At 32.2% G+C, this 19,679-nt stretch overlaps 1 protein-coding gene across 7 annotated transcripts in view; it reads right to left on the bottom strand.

Moving 5' to 3' along the window:
- LOC148615079 (transient receptor potential cation channel subfamily A member 1 homolog) overlaps positions 1–19,244 on the bottom strand; it is a 38,729-nt gene extending 19,485 nt beyond the window's left edge. Inside the window, exons 1-10 of one of the 7 annotated variants that reach the window (XM_088589753.1) lie at positions 19,111–19,244; positions 11,167–11,457; positions 10,131–10,302; positions 8,116–8,210; positions 6,929–6,955; positions 4,062–4,262; positions 3,218–3,436; positions 1,773–2,062; positions 1,152–1,338; positions 460–567 (exon numbers count right to left, since the gene is read on the bottom strand). In XM_088589753.1, the coding sequence (XP_088445879.1) occupies positions 460–567; positions 1,152–1,338; positions 1,773–2,062; positions 3,218–3,436; positions 4,062–4,262; positions 6,929–6,955; positions 8,116–8,210; positions 10,131–10,302; positions 11,167–11,457; positions 19,111–19,221 (1,701 nt within the window). In that variant the 5' untranslated portion in view covers positions 19,222–19,244. Of the gene's footprint in view, positions 1–459; positions 568–1,151; positions 1,339–1,772; positions 2,063–3,217; positions 3,437–4,061; positions 4,263–6,928; positions 6,956–8,115; positions 8,211–10,130; positions 10,303–11,166; positions 11,458–14,346; positions 14,453–14,492; positions 14,798–19,110 lie in introns of those variants that run through there. The other 6 variants (XM_088589758.1, XM_088589755.1, XM_088589756.1 and 3 more) reach the window with 6 other exon arrangements.
- Between the last annotated feature and the right edge of the window lie 435 nt (positions 19,245–19,679).

The following is a 19,679-nucleotide window of genomic DNA, read 5'->3' on the forward strand; positions in this document are numbered from 1 at the left end:
TCCCATAACATAGAAACAAAAAATATGATAAAAGCCTAAAGTGAAAATCAATTACTTCTACATAAAAAAAATTGATTACTGTAAGTCATTTCTGAGCTTTAGTGGAATGACAGAACCACCAAATGATAACAGTGTACAAAATCATAGTCTGAGAGATAGGCAGTATTATACATTTACCATTATTCCTCATAAAAAAGATGGGCATATAAAAGGAAAAATGTATCCATTGAATATTTGATGTCTAACAGTCCAAGTAAGCACTATCAATGAAATGTAAGCTGTCCCTTAAGTAAACAGTACTATAAGTGGATATAAATAAAAAAGGCATTTAAATTTATGTTGACAAGAATTACAAAACAGAAGCATTCAAAATGTTATATTTGATACACAAATGCAGGGACACTCAAAAGTATTTATCCCAAAAATAATCGAGATAAAAGTTATTTTAAATGATGATACCTTAAGAACATTAGAGTATCCCTTCTGTGCAGCTATATGAAGTGGATCGTTGTCATACCGGTCACCAATGTTGATCATCTGTCGTACAGCCTTGTATTTAAGCAAAGCCTGATGAAGAGAAAAAGTGATAATAGAAACAAGAATGGCTAACACACACCTTTCTTTTTCTAAAATAGAAGTACAAATTTTAAATCCCCAAATTCAGTATTTGCAAAAATAAAATTTTGGTTAAACCTTAAACCAAGGTTTAATTTTTGACACTAATTTGGATCAACTTAATGGCAGTCCCCAAAATTGAAAATCTGATTGAAAAAAGGTTCAGTTCATGTTTATCAAGAGCTTAAAGAATTTAATACTTGAACTACTTCTATTACTGTAAAAGTACTATTGATCATGGGGTACCAATATTCATAGTTTTTGTATGTAGACCAAACCACAAAATTTGGTACCCAACGAAAAGGAGAATCCCATTAATGTGCATATTGAAAACCTAAAACATCCATGAATTCAAGAATCCACAAAAATTGATATCTACAAAATAAAGTACTTTCACAGTAACTTTTTATGGTAACAAATACACAGAAAATATCAGCTAATACAAATGTACTTGCCTTTTGGGCAAAATAATTGAATTGAATTTCTAAACCATATCCCCTCGCAGAAATTATTTTACCAATTTTATTACTACTTACAGCTAGAGCCTCTGGTTTGTCTTCCTCACAAGCCAAATATATAGCTGTCTTATCATTCTTCTCTACAGCTTCAAAATCAGCTCCTTTCCTTAGTAGGAGATGAACAGTGTCAGCATGGCCATATGTTGCAGCAATTAAAAGAGGAGTGTAACCATCCTTGTCTCTGTACTCCAAGGGAGGGTTTGGTCTGAAATAGAGTTAATAGTGAATTAACAGTAACCAAAAGAGGGTTTGGCCTGAAATAGAGAGTAAATAGGGAGTGAAAACTCAAATAGAGAAAGAATTAAAAGTAAACAAATTAGGGTTTGGACTGAAATAGAGAGTAAATAGAGTGACCTGAGAACAACCAAAATAAGATTCAGCTTGAAATGGAGGTAGAGTTACCATGGGAGGGTATTACCTAAATTACATGTAGATGAAAGTTTTTGATGTCAAGAAGAAGCTGGACAATATAGATCATGGCATTTGTTGAAAGAAAATTTATAAAATATACTCCAGCCATGGTTATATATTGATATATTTTTCTTTCTTTCACATTCTTCCAATACTTCAGTTTATTTAAACTTACACACAAGAAGAGTTATTTCATTAATTAAGTAACATAAACAATATCAATCTTACAGTTTTACAAAGTAGTCCACAATATCCTTGTGATTAAATTGTGCAGCTATATGTAATGGAGTAGCCATCTCAATGTTTCTGACATCAATACGAGCTCCATATCTGACCAAAAGTTCTACACTCTTTATGTCTCCTGCTTTTGAAGCCAGATGAAGTGGGTACATGTAGTTATCAGCTGGTGTGTTGATGTTGGCCTTCTTTTGCAAACACAGTTTAACAACCTCATAGTTTCCATTTTCAACAGCCAAATGAAGTGGTGTATTGTAATCACAATCTCTATCTGCTAACATCTGGAAAATATTAATATTGTAACTCTGATCAAGGATTTGTCAGCATTTGGAAAAATAGATGTACTGAAATCAGAACTTATCATCAAATTTATCATTAGGTAAAGTGCTGTCAGCACTGGAGGTTTTTGATTCTTGTGAAAATTGTAGCATGAACAAAATTTTGAAGATAACATGATGTAAAATAAAATTGTGATCATACATTTGCATGTTTCATGTATTATATCAAGTACTGGTTTTTCCCTAATATGTATAAACTGCATGTCAGTCCATACCTCACACACAAAAAACAATTTTTTTCCATTTAACCTTTTCCCTAAATTTTTAAAACTGTCCAAAAGTTAATTCATATAGTAATAGACTATTTATTATACTCAAATAAAACCAATTTCAGCTGAAGAAAATAATTTCCTTGTTGAATATAAGATTTCCAAAAACTTGATATTTTTATCAATTTGAATTTTCAAGCCCATTTTACTTGGTTAAAATCACTACCCTTCACTTCTTGTTTATTGATGGTAAACTTTTAATGAAAGGATAGAGAATTTGACTAATAAGTGTGTTAAATGGAACATGCTTAACACATTTTATTCTTCTTGACACACTACAGCAAGAACAAAATTTCATAAATGCAAATTTATTACTAAATATCTTTTAAGGCCAAAAAGGAGTCCCTCAAATCTTCAGCTGATATGAAGACTAGAACTCAATTCTATTTGCAGAAATAACAGAATATTACTGAGCTGAATGCTTGCAAGAAAAATATTTACTGGTTATAAAAGAGGTATTGAATTATAAAAAAGGAATTACATTTGGACTACATTTTGTGTAGTGTTCAGAAATAGTAGGGAAGTTCCAGAGATAGCCCAGAGAAATAAGGTATCAAAAACCCAAAAACAAACCAATCATCAAGTTAAAATTGTTAAACAAAAGTTTAAAAACTGAAAACATCATATAAAAGTCTTTAAATAAGTTTACTGGTAACAAAATCAAGTACAAATGTGAGAAAAAGAATCAAGAAGACCATGTATTCTTGGACTCCTAAGCGTAGCTGTGATTTTTTAAATATTAATTGTACAAACAAACATCTGAAACTCATTGAAACTTAATGTCTAAATTTTGACTTTGAAGCCATCAAGGCATTAGCCATGAACTTACATCAGAAACTGATACCCAACTACCTCTGGATTCAGCAGCTTCAAACAGTATCTTGACAATGCCCAACTGTCCCTCAGTGGCAGCACAATGTAGGGGAGTTATCTTCTCATTATCTTGACACCGTAGTTCACACCCAGATTCCAGTAACATACTACAGATATCCTGCTGGTTGTGAGTGGCTGCCATATGGATTGGTCTCATTCCTTGTTTGTCTTGAGCCTACAGAGAATAGTAAATTAGGTGTAGGGAGAGATCAAGTAATCATGAAATAGCGAAGAACGTGAAAAATCAATGCACCAACTAATGCATTAGGTAACATACAATGTACCTAGATATTAGGTTATGAAATAGATTAAAAGGTGCAACAAAATGCTTTTTTAACCTAAATTGCTGTTTGAAAGCTAACTGTCTATCCATTTAAAAAGTTACAATAAAAGTTATGATTATATTGGTAACAGTAAAAAATTCAAAGGACAAGAATTACACATTTCCTTTTAGAATTTTTAGGTTTTTGAATAATAAAGATCTGGTCTATATGATGATAAGTAAAACCTTAAATATAACTGAAACCTATTTTTGTCATTTTCTTTCAGTATATTTGTTGTTTATACAACATATCAAATCATCAACATGCAAGACATATACAGTGAAACCTGTCTAATCCAAACTCTTATGCTATTGTTAAAAAAAATGTTTGGTTTATACAGGTGTTCAGTTTAGAAAGGTTCAATTTACATTAAAACTGACACAACATGACTTTAAAAAGTGTCTGGTTTAGACATGCTTCTTCAGGGTTTAGTTTATGTAAGTTTCACTGTAAATGTATCTTGAGTATATTTGTTACCTCTACATTTATACCAGGCAAGGCCAAGAGTTCCTTGGACACTATTTCATTGCCTCTCATGGCAGCATAATGGAGTGGAGTCTGTCCATATCGGTCTTCTATGTTAATCTTGGCATTCTTTTTTATCAAATAGGCACATACACTGTTGGCAAAATCATCTACAGAATCTACATGTCTCATAGGCAACTCATTTTCTGAAGGCTGCAAGTATCAGTATATATATAAATAATGATTTATCTAGAATTAGATGTTATTGTTTACAAGCCAAAGGAATTTCTGACAAAGGGAACTTTGATGAATGACCTATTATGCTAATATGAGGCTCATTCTGGCATGCCCCAAATGAATTCTTCAGCTGAATATTCAATTTTAAACCATTTTACTGATAAAATTTGAGAGATACAGGTAAAAAAGCATATGAAAAACAGTTCTGTAAAACTCATTTGAGTAACTAATTAACCAATATTAGATAAACAAGTTTACATCTGACATGTACTTATAATATGCATCAAGGATGTAAAAACACTGTTAATTTCTCAGAAAACTGGTACTCGTGTGTATTATTCACAAGGATAGGTTCTGTGTAGGAGACATACATTGTATAAGCTACTTGAACATGAAGGGAAATAGTGAGGCTTTCCTGTGGTATATGTATTTCCTCCTCCTAAGATATAGGACATGATAGTATGTATGCTGAAGCATGTATTCCAGTATTGACTTATAAAACATACATAAAAACTGTCCTTATCTAGTATGCATGCAATTTAAGGATCAGTATCTTTGCCCAATTAAACCTGATTCCATTACTCAAAAAATCATTTTTACCCATCATGCAAATATCCTCCAATGCAATCTGACTAAATTATTACAGCATTTTTACTTACATGAAGGGAAATAAGATTCTACATGAAAATATGAAGTAATGAATTTCAAAGTGATGCAAAATGAAATAAAATTATTATGTGAAGTTGCATCTCAGAATGCATGGTCATGATGAAAGTCTAATAATTAGTTCAAGGGTTAGAGAACATGCTTAGTTGGTGGTCGTGAAACCTCACCAAATCTATCAATGAACCAATGCGTTTAGATCTCAAATCCTGTAGAATTCATCACATAAAAAGTATAACTAGCAAAACTACTGATTAAGTTCTGCTATACTATGAGTGAAATATTCTGTGGTATCATTTTTTGAGACATTACATATAACATTATAACAGTAAATTTTAACTGAAAAAAAACCCCATAAAGTTACCCCTAAAATTTAGAATTAACAGCCCTGAAAGTTACAAATACTGTCACTCATGAATAAAAGCACATTCCCAAACATAATCAAATATTTTGCATGCATGTATAGAAAACTAAACTGAAAGGGGAAATAAACAGTGTAACTAAACTAGAGGCTCAAGAGAGCCTGAATCACTCACCTGGTTAACCATTTTGCTTATTTGAAAAACTTGAGGAATGAGACAGCCTAAGTTAAAATCAACTAAAATTATTCATAGCATTTTCATGACCTGAACCAAAATTTTGCTAAAGGCAACAATTTTTGAATTTTTTTCAAAAACCTGTCTTATGACCCCTAAGTTCCATTTTTAGTATAGGCAGCCATATCTATTCATGGATTAAAAATCACAACAGTCATTTTGAGCACAACACACTAAAGAACTATCATGCTAATTTTCATTCAATGATCTTAAATGGTTTTAGAGAAGAAGATTTTCAAAGTTGTACATCTGAAAAAAAAAACAACAAAAAAATTGTTTCAGGGGTCGTAACTCCTACATTAGTCAATGAATGGTTTTGAAAATTTCGGCATAGGTCCTTCTTATGATGCATAACAATTTTACCCATGCCAGAAATTTGCTAAAGGCAATGGTTTTTGAGTTATTTGCAAAAAAACTGCCATCTGACCCCTTTGTTCTATTTTTGGTAATGGTGGCCATGTTTTTTCATGAATCAACAATCTCAATGGTCCTTTTGTGTGGGATACCCTAAGGAACAAAAATGCCAACTTTCATTGAATTCTGTGCAATGGATTTTGAGAAGATTTTCGAAGTTGCACATGCAAAAAAGGCAAAAAAACACTGTTTCAGGGGCCGTAACTCCTACATCAGTTGACCAATTGTTTTGAAAATTTTGGCATAGGTCCATCTCATGATGCTGAACAATATTACCCATGCCAAAATTTGCTAAAGGCAACGGTTTTTGAGTTATTTGCAAAAAACTGCAATGTGACCCCTATGTTCTATTTTTAATTTCAGTGGCCATGTTTTTTCATGGAACAAAAATCCCAACAGTCATTTTGTGCAGAACACCCTAAGGAACAATCATGCCAAGTTTAAAACCTGTCAGTCCAGTAGTTTCAGAGGAGAAGATTTTTAAAAATTTGTCGACAACGACGACGATGACGGACGTCAAGTGATGGCATAAGCTCACTTGGCCTTCGGGCAGGTGAGCTAGCAATGACAGAAATGTACAACGTAGTCATGACCTATATTGAAACATTTACAGTGATTTTTTTCAACCTAAAAATCATTTGGTTAATAAGAACAAATAATGTAATTACAAATGACTTGTGTTTGTTGTTTTTTTTTTGCTGGTTGCACATTAATGTCATATAACAATATATGTTTGAAAAAAGCAAAAACTTCTCTCAAATCATACATAATAAAACTTGATGTATAGAACATATAGGCAGAGTACCTATTCTCAAATGTTGTGAAACAGGACAAAAACAAAAATCTGAGTCATAGAGAGAAACATGTGAACATGTTAAAGAAAAATTAATGTATCACTAGCAACTTAAAATATGGTCAAAAGAACATTCTAATGTTAGATATTAAGACAACACAGAAAATTCAGAATACCTTTGATGTCATTGATGGTACCGAGTCCTGTAAAAATGACAGTATTTTACTTCCTAGAAAGTCCACATACATTTGATTTATTTATTCATTGAAGTAACATTTAAGGTTTCCAATGGTTCATGGAATCCTACACACAATTTACCATCAAAACTGGATTTTTACCCCTGATAAATAGACCTACTGACAAAATATAAATATCCAATTTACTTTGCTCACATAAATCAAAACAAATGATTAAATGAGCAGACCTTCACCAATTCTTCAGAAACCAAAACTATGAGCAGATTTAATGTAAAATGATAAAGTTGGAAAAATATAGCCATTCAAAGCTGTAATGAAACTTACAATAGCCAAGACAGAAGCTTCAGCTATAACCTTGATAGAACAACTGTCAAGGTCATAATTCTAACTCAATACATATCAAAGGACATGACTAAGAAGAATGTTTCCATCTAATAGTTTGCGACAAGTAAAAGTTAATAGCTGCTGTTCTTTTGCCATGCATTACTAAATTCAAATTTGTTCACTTTTTTTGTAATTACTTACATCCTTTTGTGTTATGGAAAAGAATTAAGAGACATTTTAGATACATTGTACAATCATTTCATTACTCGAAAAGTGGTCCGAGTTCATTAAAAGGTCAAGTGATGTTCACCACAAATGTTTGCTTTCAAAGATAAAACTGGGATTCAAATTTACTTTTAAGGGTGAAATGTCATGGACTTTTTTGCATTCTAAATGAAATGCCCTCAAAAAGAAAAAAAAAGATCTTTGAATAAGTAAATGTAAATATGATAAGTCCAGTGCCTAGTTAAATGATATTTCAAAGGTACTGCATCAGAATTTGAGAGACCTGGCGTCAATTTCACAAGAAGTCCAAAGTTGATTGTAAGTAATGACATTACAACATAAAAATAGCATAGTTATGTCATAATTTACGATCCATTTTATACTTGCAAATTTTTGTGAAACTGATGCCTGGACCTCAGATTAGAGATAATTTGAACCCCTGAAAAAAGTTAAAATTAAGAATTGAGGTTTATATTTTGAAGAACATACATGTAATTTAAGGAACAAACTGTGAACCATTGCAAGAGTTTACACATTTTATAATTATAATACATAACATGAACTTTAAATCTGCATATTTTTCTATCCATGCCCTACTATAATTCCATATTACTTACATCTGTGTGTATTTCACTTCTTCTTGTCTTCTCTCTCTTATATCTAGCTGCATAATGTAATGGAGTTAGATCTTCCTCATCTCGAGCATCAACATCTATATAAAGTAGAAGTTTACATTGTAGATAACAGGGATAATAAACAATTACATACTTATCAATCACAGAAACCTTAATATTTAGTTCTAACTAAAATCTACCTTTTATTTTGTCAAAAACCTGTAGAATAGGAATCATTTTCTTCTTAATAAAAGCCAGGTAATACAAAATGTTGTATCAATCAAATGATTAAATATATGTGATAGATGTATAAATGAGGCATGGAATGAGTCAAAATACTAACTGTTTAAGGTACTTAGTTATTTCAGAACCTCCACAATGTGATTAAACATTTCTGGTTCTTGTAAATTAAATTCAGGACCAACATTAATCTTCTTTGGTACCTTACTAACATTTTACATACAACTATTCATTAGTTGAATGGTGTTGTGAGTTTTCTCATTCCATATTCTATATTGACACAGTACATGAGTACTTTGAGTATAAATGGTATTTCTCTTCATGGTCCCATTATTTTTTAATGTTGCCTTCTTTTTGTTTACACATAAAAATGCTTCACAGGGCACAGCTTCATATGAATACAGAGGTGTAACCCTGAACAGTTTGGGCAAGTATGGACACACCATTCAACTTGGATACAGTTAAGAAGCTGGATTGCAATTACATTGTAAATATTTGACAAAGGAAATTAACTTGACAAGAACTGCAGTAGCTCCTTATTCCTAAATAAACTTAAAATCACTCCCATCCTTCCTCTGGAGGATGGCACCTTTAGTACAATTTCAAATAGATCCATTCACTTTCACTCAAGTTTTTATCTGTACTTCAGGAAAATGCTTGTTTCAGGCCCCTTTTTTTGGCCCCTCATTCTTTATCACAACACCAAAAATCAATAATACCAACTATGCTTCTGAGGTATGGCACATTGTACTACAAGTAATTTTGAAAAAATCCATTCACCCATAGTCTAATTATTGTCCAAACATTATGAAAAAGCTTCTTTATGGACCTTTTTAACCCCTTATTCCTAAGCAATTTGAGTCACAATCCCCAAAAATCAATCCAAGCCTTCCTTTTGTTGTATGACACCTTGTAGTAAATGTACAATTTTAAAGTAATCCATTCACAATTAATCAATTTATGGGCCAGACATCATGAAAATGATTGTTTTTGACCCCTTTAGGACCCCTAATTCCTAAACAGTTTGAGTCACAACCCAAAAAATCTATATCGGGTTTCATTTTGTGTTATGGCACCATGTGGTATAATTTCATGAATGCCTATACACTTATACTAGAGTTATTGTCCAGACAACAGCACAATACATTATATGACAGCATTTTTTTTGCAATTGTGTAAAAAGTGGAGTAGGCATATCATTAAACTTGCTACAAGTCCCTCTCTTTATATTAAAGAATTTATGAAAAAGTTCATTGATTGCATGTATCCCTCTCATAGCAAATCTACTAATCATTATGGAGAAATTAATAGTGGTGTTATCAGAAAGGTTAATTACATAGATTTTCTGTGTCAAATATATAATAAAGAGGGACTTGTAGCAAGTCTAGCATATCATATGCTTTACCACACCAGTTTATGTATAAAGCAACAGTACAAATTTTTGTAACCGTTTTTGAAATGTTGTATGATGGCGTTGAAATTACCCAACATTTTATATTCTGGCCAAAGTGAACACTTTGAATGAATCTTTAATATATATGTTCACTTACAGATACAGTTTGTACAATCAGGGACGGGTCCAAGTGAGGGCGTAATGGGTGTACGCCCCCTTTTAAAAGAACAAAAAAAACGAACAAAAAAACATCGCCTTAATATTGTACTATGGCAATTCTTCATATTCATTCATTAAAGATGTAATTATCAGAATTCCTTTTATACTGATTCTTGTAATTAAGCCTTCCCTTCATCAAATCATCGACCCTCCCCTGGTAACTTACTAGCTCCACACTCTATGAGTTTCATGGCAACCTCTAAATGATTGTAGCGAGCGGCATAATGAAGTGGGGTTATTCTGTTTTCATCTTTAGCATTGACCTTTTTCCTCAGTAGACCTGGGGGAACTGTCTTCAAGTATTCTTCTAATGATCTTATGTCACCAGTTCTAGCACTCTAAAATAAAATAAAACAATGAAAATAGTTTAGTCATTATCATTTTTTTTTTATCAAATTTGAATTAAGCACTGTATTTGTCTAGTACCATTAATCATAAAGTTTTCATAAAATTGTAGAAAGTCATCCATACATTTGTACATTTGTCATGTGTAAAACCACTATAAACATGTACATCATGTTCATCAAGAATCTGAATTAAGCATCACTGTTTTGCGTTAATTGGAAAATTCTGACTTAAAGGTGATTGGGTGAATTTAAATCTAAAGAATTCTCACTGGTCATATATTGTATCATCATGACAGGACAACTCTATAACAAGAATAGGTATGGTGAATATGACAAAGAAACAACAATGTCAGCCCAAGGCCACCCATTGGTCTTCTGCACGTTTTAATCTCAAAAATTGACTTCATCATTGGATTAAACACTGTTTTTCCAGAATTTAACGATGTGTAGAATCAGACCACTCACTCACACAAAAAAACAAATTAAAAGTCTGAAGGACTTTTATGTCAGGTTTGTGAGTTAATGGTCCAATCTTACACAACACATCCATAAATTGGGGAAAACAGTGTTTATTTCTTATAGTTCTAATCCAAAATTATCTGAAATATATTAATAGTTTTTTTTTTCTTGTAGACTCTCATTCACTAAAATTGACACCCGAAATCAATATCGCAAATGGTGACATTCAACCCACAACATGACATGGTTGTCAATTTCAATATTCAGAGTAATTACAGGCTACTGATAACTATATTGTTGCTTTGAATATATAGCAAGGTTCCTGATGAATCAAGATATTAGCATGGTTCTCATAAGCTCTATCATGTGACATGTTGAAGGAACAATTCACATTACCTGGTGAATAGGAATATTAGCAAGGTTCTCAAGAGCTCTATCATGTGACATGTTTCTAGCAGCCATTCCTTCTGGTACGTTGGAATCTGGCTGTTTAGGTTCTGGTGGACGTAAATCTTCATTGTCATCTTCCTCTTTCTTTACTGGCAGGAGATTGAACATTTCTGGTTTGTCGGAACTACCATTGAGACTAAGCACAGTTTTATATGTGCCTGCTGGGGAACCATCCCCACTTATATCACTCATCTCTGTTGGTAAAGGTGCTACTGAGGAGTCAGATGAGAGAGATTTCTGTTGAAAAAGAAACAATGTTAATTACTACAATATTGTCAAATTCAAAGCTGATTATTTGTGAACAAATGGTCACAAACTGGGATTCAGGAAATAAAATCAAAGTGGATACATATTATATGTAAATTTGTAAAACCCCCATAAAATATGTAAAATACTTTTGATGTCATTGGTCCACAAACAACATTAGGACATTTATAAACAAATGTAATACTTAGGCTCAAATAATCACGTTTAGCCTTTGACAGACATAATGAATTCTTTGAGGATTTGTATTGTGTGTCCACCTCAACATTTTCTTATTCCTTACACAAGAGTTGGATAGGGTAATCTTCTTTATTTGATTTAAATTAATATTGATGTTTCATTTTCCAATTTACAATCTTGTCCAGCCTATTGCCATCTTTTATATTCACTACGATATTGATATTTCTTATGAATAGTTATGGTACTGTATGATACATGTACCAGCCATTCACCTAAAAAAATGTACTAGTTGTGCTAACGAATGCAATGATGGTATGGTAAAAAAAATAGAGGAAGGATTAACAAATTTTTCACTTTTGAAAATATATTAATATTTACATTAACAAATGTAAAATACATTACAGGTATGAACACCTATTTTCATTAACAGTCACTTTTGCCAAGTAGCATGTAATTCTCTTGTTTAGTTGACCACAAAGAACCTTCCAATTTTAAGCTGATCATAAGCATAGTCATGTTTCTGTGCACATGAAGCAAGGCTAAACCACACAGATGTTCTCCCGTCATAGTAGCACTTCCCAACAAAAACAAAACAATCTATTATTTACAAAAAATGTATTTAAGTATTGGATATGGTGAAATATGTACAGTCAAACCTCGTTAAGTCGAAGTCGAAGGGACCAGGCAAAAATGTTCCAGTTATCCGAGTTTCGAGTCATCCGAGGTTGAGTATAACCCGGAGGTTGATGATTGTATCTGCATTTACATCATTTATTTTGTTTGTACATGCTCATGTTCTTAACTTTACAGAGTTCTTCGTGATGACTTGCGTTTTATATCGGAAGATATATTTGTGTGTTGTTTATCAGGTTTTAAATACTGAACGGCATCATGTGTTTAAGGGAAATTTCCTTTTTATTTTAATACGTTGAAAATGTCATAAGTTCATAACATGCTGCTTTGCATGTCACACAATCAGGAGATGCTCTACATTACTACAATAAAATTTCAGATTCACTAGCTAAACGAATGTAGTTGGGGAAATACACATTGTTATTACTGTCTGTTTGATTTTTAATTGAATATTCAGATACATGTACCAATATAATTCATCTGTATTTTTTAATTTTTTTGTCATCAATTTTTCCGATATCACTGTTAGTGTGAATACCGACGCGAGATCAATAAAGTTCGTTTCTTTTCACTACACACGTTATTTTGGATTAATCAAGAAATAAGGAGTGTCAACAAATAATTTCAAAAGCCACGCTAATTGTTGAAAAACCACACTTCCATTATGGTTTGTAATAAAGCAATCAGTTTTCCAAGTAATTAGTTGACTTCGAGACATCAGCATTAATTAACTTCGAAGTCCTATCGAAGGGACTGATGGGAAACCTCGAGTTATCCGAGATTTCGATTCGGTTAAATTATGAAGAACTTGTTTAATGGTATCAACAAAATGACCACACCTGCCAAAGATTTTAACTTCTCTAGAGCTGTGGACCTATGGTCAAGCCTAGGGAAGAGAAAACTTTAGTTACCTTGGTATAATTTAGTTAGACAATAATGACAAAGATTTACCATTGTTCATTGTTAATCTATGTTGTACATGTACATGTACATGTAGCTTGTGCTATTAAATAAGTCTAATTCAACCTTATCATCAGGGCATAATCTAGGATTCAGTGAATAGGAGAAGTGACTTCTCCCTTCCACGGATTTATACTTCCTTTAGAAATTCATTTTCTGTGAGAAAGGACATACCCCATGATGATGAAAATTTGGGAACATTTTATAAGCACAGAAATTTACCTGACCTTTTTATAAGCAATTACTAAGTGTTAGAGATGCTGCACCATAAAATATAATTAATGTAATGAAAGGTTTGATGTGGTTCTAACTTCAGACAAAATAAAAAAAAAAAAAAACACTTTCTTATGGCTTGTTTTTCCTCAAACTTGAAAATAATTAAATGTACAAAAATGTAACTACCTACTCCAGCAATGCTAGAGGTTGTCTGGCAAGCTATTTTCTGACTTGGTGCCATCCTAACCTCTAGCATCTGACATGTTGAAAGCAACCACAAATGTTAATTAGCTAAATGTGTTTTAAAATATTTTATGTCTTTTATTTACACAAAAGAAGTTTAACCTAACAGAAATCGAACGATAAAAATCCTATATATTTGTTAAATACATATAAAACATTTGTAATGAAGACAGTTGTCAAAATGACCAGCAATTTTGAATGAAGTCACTAATTTTATGGAATACAATATATTTTTGACAAAACAAACTTAAAAAGTTGGTAAAGGGAATTTGTTGGTTAATTTGATATGTTCATTTCCCAAATTTTAAAATCTGTAATTTTATCAACCGGAATTACACACTCAAAAAGCTAAAAACCAAATATGAAGTTCATTTTAACTGCTTTTACAAAGGATTTCCAGGATTGCTGGATTTTCTCATCGGGTAGGTCATTGTTTTTCCTTAGTTTAGTCATCTTCTTCCGTGTAATGGTAAAGAAACTGTATAAAACGTTTTAAACGGAAAATAGTTTACTATAATTCTGCTGATTTCAAGGAATGGAATTCCAACCTCTTGCGTTTTAGAGTAGTAACTACCGTGATCCGAAGTCAGTTATTGGGTCATCAAATATTTTTAGCAACATGCAACTTACTAGTTTACAGCTTTTTACACTTATTTACATCCATAATAAACAAATCAACAACTGTTCTGTCATATACTTTGTAATGTAAGTAGAAAATATTTTCCGGGTGTGGTCCCAAATAATTTTCAAATGAATTTTTGTAAACAGAAACTGACCTGTACGGACGAACGATTCTCACCTGGGCACACGTCGATATTTGTTCAGCCTTCAGTGCCTGATCATGATATTAATATTTATATTTTCTTCATTACAATTTACCGATATATATTTTGAAATACCACCACTTACATTCTACATTACACATTTTACCAAATAACTCAAGTTTCATTTTGCAATGGCAATACCTTCTTATTATAAACATCACGTGTTTCCGGCGGGAGACTTTATTTTGCGGTATCAACGCCCAAACTTGATCAACGCCCTACAGGAATGCAAGCTCGGAATGCACACCACTTGGATGAATCCGCAACAACACGGAATCGGCCGATTTAGATAATAGAGCCAGCATATTATTTATAGAAACATTTGTAGATAAACATGCATATTTTACAACATCAAACAAACACAAAATATAAGATAAATACAGTGATGAACAAAGTTTGAAGTACAAATAACAAAATAACAAGAAGTAAAAGAGATTATTACAGTGATGAACAAAGTCTGAAGTATAAATAACTAACAAAAAAGTTAGGGATAAATACAAAGAGGAACAAAGTTTGAACTGCAAATAACAAACTAACAAAACAGTAAATAAATATGCTGAATTGCCATGTAATGTTTAGTTCATATACAGTTTAGCTGCACTTGTATGCCCTATACATATTTATACTGTTTTACTAGTCGTACTCTTATGATGTGGTTTTGAAAAAAAGAGCTCAACTGAGCTTAAATTGTTACCAAATCCTGGTCATAAACAAATATTAATGAAATTGATATGTTGTACTTATTTGCTAAGACGTTGCGTACGTTGTTGGTGTCACATTGGATTGAACTGGGGCTGGTTACGAAAACCGAAATACTGCTATGGTTTATTCTGGCTATTCCAAAATTCTAAAATTTATAGGTAAAAATTATAAAATCCATGTAGGAATAGCCAAAACGGTTGTATAAACAAGGGATTAAGTTTGTGTATACTGTAAAAACAAAACTTTAACTGGAATTCTAAATGTGATGGAGTTACCTGTCACATTTTTGCTGTATGTATGAAATTTTATTTGGGATCTGTAAAGGTTTCATATGAAAATTCTTATGAATTTTAGACTTGCGAGTGTTTAGGTGTCATTTAAAGTTTTCTTTTTTAAAAATAAAAAGATTTTTTTTCACAATTTTATTAAATATTCAATATTCATGATGACAATAAGTCATTGATAATACACACTTTATAAATACATAATATTCAAGCACTGATAACATTGTGAATAAATGAACAAGCAGTAAATAAAGTTAAAGTACACATGATTTGTTTAAAAGAATCATACAATAAATGCATAAATAAAACATACAAAGCACAACAGCTCAAGCACTAATCAAAAGTTCACAAGTCTACTCTAGATGCAAAAGATGAGAAGCAGCGTAAGCAAACGACTGATGTGAGTGCCTGGTTCTGTAGACGAATCTTTAGTGTTGTCAGTCTGGGGTCGATCTCTCGGTATTTGCGTTTTCTTGGGACACGTTTACCATCGGCTTGGTACTGGAGCAAGGTGCAGGCATGGACGGCTTCTTCGTTTGTTTATTAATTAACTGAATTTAATTTTCAGTCTCTATCTTCTTTCCAATATTTCAACATTTTCAGTCTATATTTGATATGTTTATTACCATGAAAAAAGTTATAAATTTGGCAAAAATAGCCCCACATTTCTCTAAAACACTTTATAATTTTGCTAATAAAATGTTTAAATCCAATGTTAAATCCCAAATGTACATGTAAAATTAATTAGGCAATAATTACTAAAACAACAAAACCTACTAAAACAACATCCATTGTTCTCTGCATGTAGGAATATCCAGAATATATATTTTTAAAATGTTGGAATAGCTAGAAGACACCATTGCTATTAGAATGTGGAGTTGTGAAAGGCAGTATAGATATTAAAATGTTCGAAAATGGTTGTTGTTTTAGGATTACAAACATAAATCTTTGAAAGATGTCGTTAATTGTGGAGTGAAAGCATAATTCGATCACAAGAACGTCCATTTTCATACGTGGACGGGTAACATTAAGAAATGCTTGCTTCCCATTTCACCAATACATCTAAGTTGTTTCTTGGCGTATTTCGAAAAAAAAACCAAACTTTTTTTGGAAAGAGCAGTTTGTGCTGCAGACCATGTCATATTTTTCATGACGTAATGATAAGATCAAAGCGTATTACAACATCACAAATATATCCCCTTTGATGTGGACATTGTAAAAATAGAAAGAAACCGATTTGATAACGAAATGTTAAGACATTTTTTTTTTAAAGTTATGCGAACAGCTTTTTTAAATCGGGACTTTCATTAACTATATTGACATTTTATTACATAACCCGGATGAAATTATATATTAATGTTCAATCCGTCTTTTTGTTAAAACCCTTTTTGTCCGTATTTCAATTATATCACAAATCTTAATTTTTTCAACGTTGGCCATTGGCTACTTTCTTGCTTACGGTTATAAAATAAATAGATTATTTAAAAATCTTCTTGTCGCTATTTTTCTCCTTTCGTTGCTTTTCCTAGGCACCTTGAAGGTTCTTGTCACTTGACACTTCTTACTGATAATCAGTTAAGACCGTAATCTAGCAGTGCTAGAGATTGTCCGGCAAACTATTCCGTGACTTGGTGCCATCCTGACATTCAACATCTGGCATGTTGAAAGCCATCGCAAATGTAAAGAAGCTAAATATGTGTTTTAAAATATTTTATGTCTTTTTTTACACAAAAGAAGTTTAACTCATCGGAAGTCAAGCGATAAAAATCCTATTTTTCTTGGTTAAATACCTAGAAAGACAGGTATCAAACTTACCAGTCAATTTGAATTAGGTCACTAATTTTACACAATACAATATATTTTTGAGAAACGAACTTAAAGTTGGTTATGACAATTCGTTGTTTAATTTGATATTTTTGTTTCGCAAATTAAAGTTTTATTAACCGGATGTACCCATTCAAAATGCTGAAAACCAAATGTGAAGTTCATTAAAACTGTTTTTTCAAAGGGTTTACAGGATTGCTGGAATTTCTCTTCAGGTAGGTCATTTGTTTTTCTTTAGTTTAGTCACCTGCTCTCGTGTAATAGTAAATAAGCTGTATCAAATGTTTTAAATGGTAAAAAAATTTACTATAATTCTGCTGATTTCAAAGAATATCGGAACGAAAGGTTTGCAATATGGCGTAAGAGGTTGAGATATGGAGGTACTGAATTCCAACCACTTACATTACAAAACCTAGGCAGTAGTCAAAAGTAAAAGTAAACAAGAAATTCTGCATAGCAAATGGAAATTTCAGGGTAAAACCATGAAAATGGAAACCACCGCCATTGTCCTGACTTGGTGGTTTTTACGGTCTTGTCTATCCTTACGGATCTCACATGACCGGGGATTGTGTAAGTAGTTGTCTGTACGTAGTTGGAGGTAACAGAGCCCAGCCTTCGGGATACCTGACCGAAGAACTCAGTCAGAGTATGTCTTACTAGCGGATGGGCTGCTCTGTTGACGCTCTGGTCTACTCCCAGACCCCACGTGGGTCGAGGGCGTTTCCCCGCTCTGACTTTTGGGAGTACGTCAACGTGTAGAGTGAAAAAAAGAAAGGTGGGTTAAATCAGGTTTTATAGTGCGCTGAACTTCCAATTACTGTTAATTATTTCAGGTATGTTTCAACACAAATGGGTCGCATAAAATTGCCACCAGTCAAAATCGGTAAAATCAGTCGTCAAAACACTTCAGAAGATAAACAAATAAGTTAATTAAAAAAAACTAAATACAATAAAAAAAAATACGTAAATCATTTTTAGAGGCAATTTTGTCTTGTGATTGAATAGTCAACTTTTGTCGGAAAAAGTTCTCTTTTTTTTTACATATTTGAAATTCTATACATATGAACTTTACATGTAAATCGTTTCCCAATACCTACAATCATCGATTTAACTTAAATTTCTTATCGAATTGGAATGGGGTCGATTGATCTTTGACCCCTCCTCTAATTAATGCAAAATAGCAGAAATCTTTATTGTTTTTCACTCTGATAAGTACGATATTAGAAAACTGCATTGATTTATTTTTCCATTGACATGTGATATACCCGTATACCCTCTAGGTCCATTAAGCTCGAAAACTAAAGCACTTTTTGATTCATGTCCGCAGCACTATAGTGCTCGGAATTAAAAATGAGACCAGCGGATTTCTCCGAGTAGTATTATCGATTAATATTTCAGATGACAGGCCAATAATTTTAAGTAAAATGCTAAATACCACGTAAAGGACGTTTAATTTATTTTCCTCTAAAACTCCGATTTTATTTTGCTTTCATTCCACTTCACGTTTTCATTATGATGCACCCGCAAAAAAAGTCTTTGAATCAACTTCAACACTATTTAAATAATTACTCCCGAATGAGTTAAGCATATAAATAGAAATCTGCCAAGGGTAACAGAGAAACATTCAATCTACATTTATGAAGTCGCATTTATTCAACTCAAAAACATGAAATGTTTGTGCGGAAATTACGGGTTTTTGTTTGCTTGTTTATTTGTTTTGCATTTGTATTTTACACTGATTACTGCCGTGTTCAACATACCTTGCCTTTTTTCTTCTTTTTCTTTTTACGTTTCGTTTTAGATTCCTTTATATTATTATCTTCTTTTGTAGGAATTGTAGTCTCATTTATTGGAGGGAAATCGTAATCCATTTGCCATGAATTCCAATACAAGTTCGCACAACTTTCGACTGGCTATCCATGTATATTGAACAAGTTAATCGAGTGTTTCCAATGAACCGTGGACATATAATCTATGTTAGATATTGTACAATTTTAGTGAAACATTTAAATACCTAATTCATAATTCAAACTTGTAATTATAATGCTTAATTCTTTCATATCGTTATATACAGTTGAAATTTCACAGTAACCAAAGAGTAAAATACATTCAAAATTCATTTCTATTGTCAAGCGCTGAATTTCATGCATCAAACGATTTACATCTGATATGCACCAAAAAGTAACGCTCATTTATCAATTATCTCATATTTGCAAAGCTTTCTGGTATTGCTGGAAATACCTTAATAAAAGAATTGACGCTGAAATAAAATGTATTGCTTATAAAAACTCCTTATAAGTACAAAACCTGAAGTCATTCAAATTGAGTC

This window comes from Perna viridis, chromosome 6 (genome assembly GCF_037379345.1).
Source record: "Perna viridis isolate PV_CMFRI_1.1 ecotype Kerala chromosome 6, ASM3737934v1, whole genome shotgun sequence".
NCBI classification, from domain to species: domain Eukaryota; kingdom Metazoa; phylum Mollusca; class Bivalvia; order Mytilida; family Mytilidae; genus Perna; species Perna viridis.